The sequence below is a fragment of the Elephantulus edwardii genome, unplaced genomic scaffold (assembly GCF_000299155.1).
Source record: "Elephantulus edwardii isolate Elephantulus edwardi_28Jun2011 unplaced genomic scaffold, EleEdw1.0 scaffold00119, whole genome shotgun sequence".
Classification (NCBI taxonomy): Eukaryota; Metazoa; Chordata; class Mammalia; order Macroscelidea; family Macroscelididae; genus Elephantulus; species Elephantulus edwardii.
The window spans coordinates 6,152,784-6,155,410 of record NW_006399869.1 but is presented as its reverse complement, the minus strand read 5'-3'; the positions used below and the strand labels follow the sequence as shown (position 1 = coordinate 6,155,410).

The window sequence follows — 2,627 nt, the reverse complement described above, 5'->3', positions numbered from 1 at the left end:
TGGAGACTAAGGTGTGTCTGATACAGGCCATGGGATTTGCAATCACTTCTTATGCATCATAGTTTGGAATATATCTGAGAAAATGAGAACTGAGTAACAAACAGATTTGTACACCAATGGTCACAGCAGCATTATTCGCCATCACAAAAACATGGAAATAGCCAAATGTCCAACCACAATTGAATAGATTGAGAAATTGTGGTACATTCACATGAGGGAATACTATGCCTTATGCAGGAACAATGATTTTTAAAATCTCTGACCAACTTGGGGGGGACGACGGGAAAGCATTATGGTAAGTGAACTAACTCAGTCCCATAAAGACAAATATTGATCATTATTAGACAAATAAGTATTGTAGAAATAGAAATAACTAGTAAAATGTGTATAAGGATCCAAGGTGGGTGAAAAGGGGTTGACGAGGGGTGAGGATATGTGTAAGGGTTAATTATAACCACTTAGTTTGATGCATGGAGGGAGGGGTGTGTTAAGGAATTGGAAAAGACCAATGTGAAAACAATGTATACGAACTTTGTAAGTAGACCAGTACAAAATAACATTTTTAAAATTTTTTAAAAGAGAGATATTATGATGGGAACAACCAAGTAGAATTCAACATCATTGTCCCTACCGAAAAAACCAGAAAGCAAATTAATTAATTAATTGATTAATTAATTAATTGTATTCTTCAGAGGAGTAGTACATCACAAACTTGAATTCAAGAGATGCATTTCTACACTATCACCATTCAACTTGCCTGTTTGGCCTATACAGATAACAGATGAATCTTAGAGAATGATAGTGGATTATTAGAAATTTACCCAAGTGGTGACTTCAATTACAACTGCTTTTCCAGAAATATATTTGTTGCTTTGAAAATTATCTCCAGGAACTTGGTATACAGCTCTTAATCTGGCAAATGCTTTTTACTTAATTTATACTTTTAAAGATCATCATAAGCAATTTTCTTTGAGCTTGCAAGGCCATATATATACCTTGACCATCTTCCCTCAGATATATGTTAATTCTCTTGCACTTTGCCATAATTTAACCTTCAGAGAATTTGATCAATTTTCTCCACTATAATATACCAATACATGGATCCACTACATGCATGACATTATGCTGATTGAACTTAGTGACCAAGAAACAGTGACTATATATATTGATAGCACATTTTCATACAAGAGAGTGATGAATGAATTTTATGAAAATTCCAGTACCTTTTAGATCAGCAAAACTTACTTGGGTTCATTGGCTTAGGGTATATCAAGGAATAATTTTTAAAGTGAAGAATATGTTTTGCATCTGGTAGTCACACTGCAAAGCAGTCACAATATCTGGTGATCCTTTTTGGATTTTAGAGGTAATATACTCTCATTTTAGTATGTTACTATTTCTGTAATTCAAGCAATATGTCAATTTTGACTGGTGTCTAGAAAAGGAGACTATAACAGACATAGGTTCTTTGTCATTTTATCTATACATTAAGGAATACAAAGCTTGAAAAGGAAGTGGCAGACAGAAAAGCTGTTCGGAGGTTTCAGTAGATATCTCTATATATATTATAGTGAAGAGCCTTATAATTTTGGAGCAAAGTAGTAATATCTTCTGCAGATAAGTCTTTTCCTTATAATAAAAAAATTCAACAACAAAAAAAACATCTTTTGGAGTAACAGTGGCAAAGTTTAACAGGGTAGCAAGCTATAAATGTTGGAGAGGATGAGGTGAGAAAGGAACTCTTTTTTTTTTTTTTTCAGTCTTTGCATTTACTTCCCCCACAGCAAATTCTTGGAACTGTCTTCATGTACACACACCAGGAAATGGTGCTGATTGAGAAGATGCTGGCTTTAGCCTCATCAAATAGCTGCTTGAGCTGCCTCAGGCACTCAGGGAGATACTGAGTGTGTGGGCAGTTCTTTGGCCTGCTGCCGCAGCTCTCCACCCCCATCAGCTATTAGAGCAGGTACCAGGTTGCTTGCTGCCTGAATTCTTAAAAGCGGTGAGGGCAGAGCTTGGACCTCCTCAAGGCACTCATCATAGGCCTCCTGGTATTCCTCATGGGGCTTGACCATTATCACACAGGTGGGGCGTTTGGAGCCAGCTGCTGCTCCCAGGTCCGTTTTAGAAGGGATATAAACATAGGGCAGATTCTGGTCCTCACACATAACTGGAAGGTGGCAGTATACCTCCACAGGAAGTGTGTCTCCTGCCAAAACCATGATCCCCTTTTCGCCTTTGTTGATAAATTTCTGAACCTCCTTCACGCCGCGTCGAATCTGTTTTTGCTTCACTGCTTTCTTGATGCACTTGTAGAGCTTCCGCGTGAGGCGGCGGGAAGCTAGGGGCTGCGGGATGGGGTTCAGATTGACCAGCAGTTCATGGTATGTGCGTTCCCCGCAGGCCGTCTCTGCTGGAGCTTCCGGCCCATTTGGATCTGACTTTATTTTGGTCATGTCCGCAGCCGCCCCAATATTCTCGCCGACTTGAGAAAGGAACTCTTATACACTGTTGGTGGGATTGCAAAATGGTACAACTATATATAGATGATATAGATATAGATATAGATCTCTATATCTATCTATCTATCTATCTATCTATCTATCTATCTATCTATCTATCTATCT

General features: G+C 38.4%; 2 protein-coding genes across 2 annotated transcripts in view; both read right to left on the bottom strand.

The window, feature by feature from the left end:
• The window catches only part of FSTL5 (follistatin-like 5), a 1,151,716-nt gene that overhangs the window by 304,894 nt on the left and 844,195 nt on the right, over positions 1-2,627 (bottom strand). The gene's annotated exons all lie outside the window — the stretch shown is intronic.
• LOC102867461 (H/ACA ribonucleoprotein complex subunit 2-like) lies at positions 2,078-2,456 on the bottom strand. The gene is made up of 2 exons (XM_006892773.1): positions 2,228-2,456; positions 2,078-2,121 (listed from the first exon to the last, which is right to left on the bottom strand). Exons 1-2 carry the CDS (start codon positions 2,454-2,456, stop codon positions 2,078-2,080), a joined length of 273 nt encoding a protein of 90 aa, XP_006892835.1.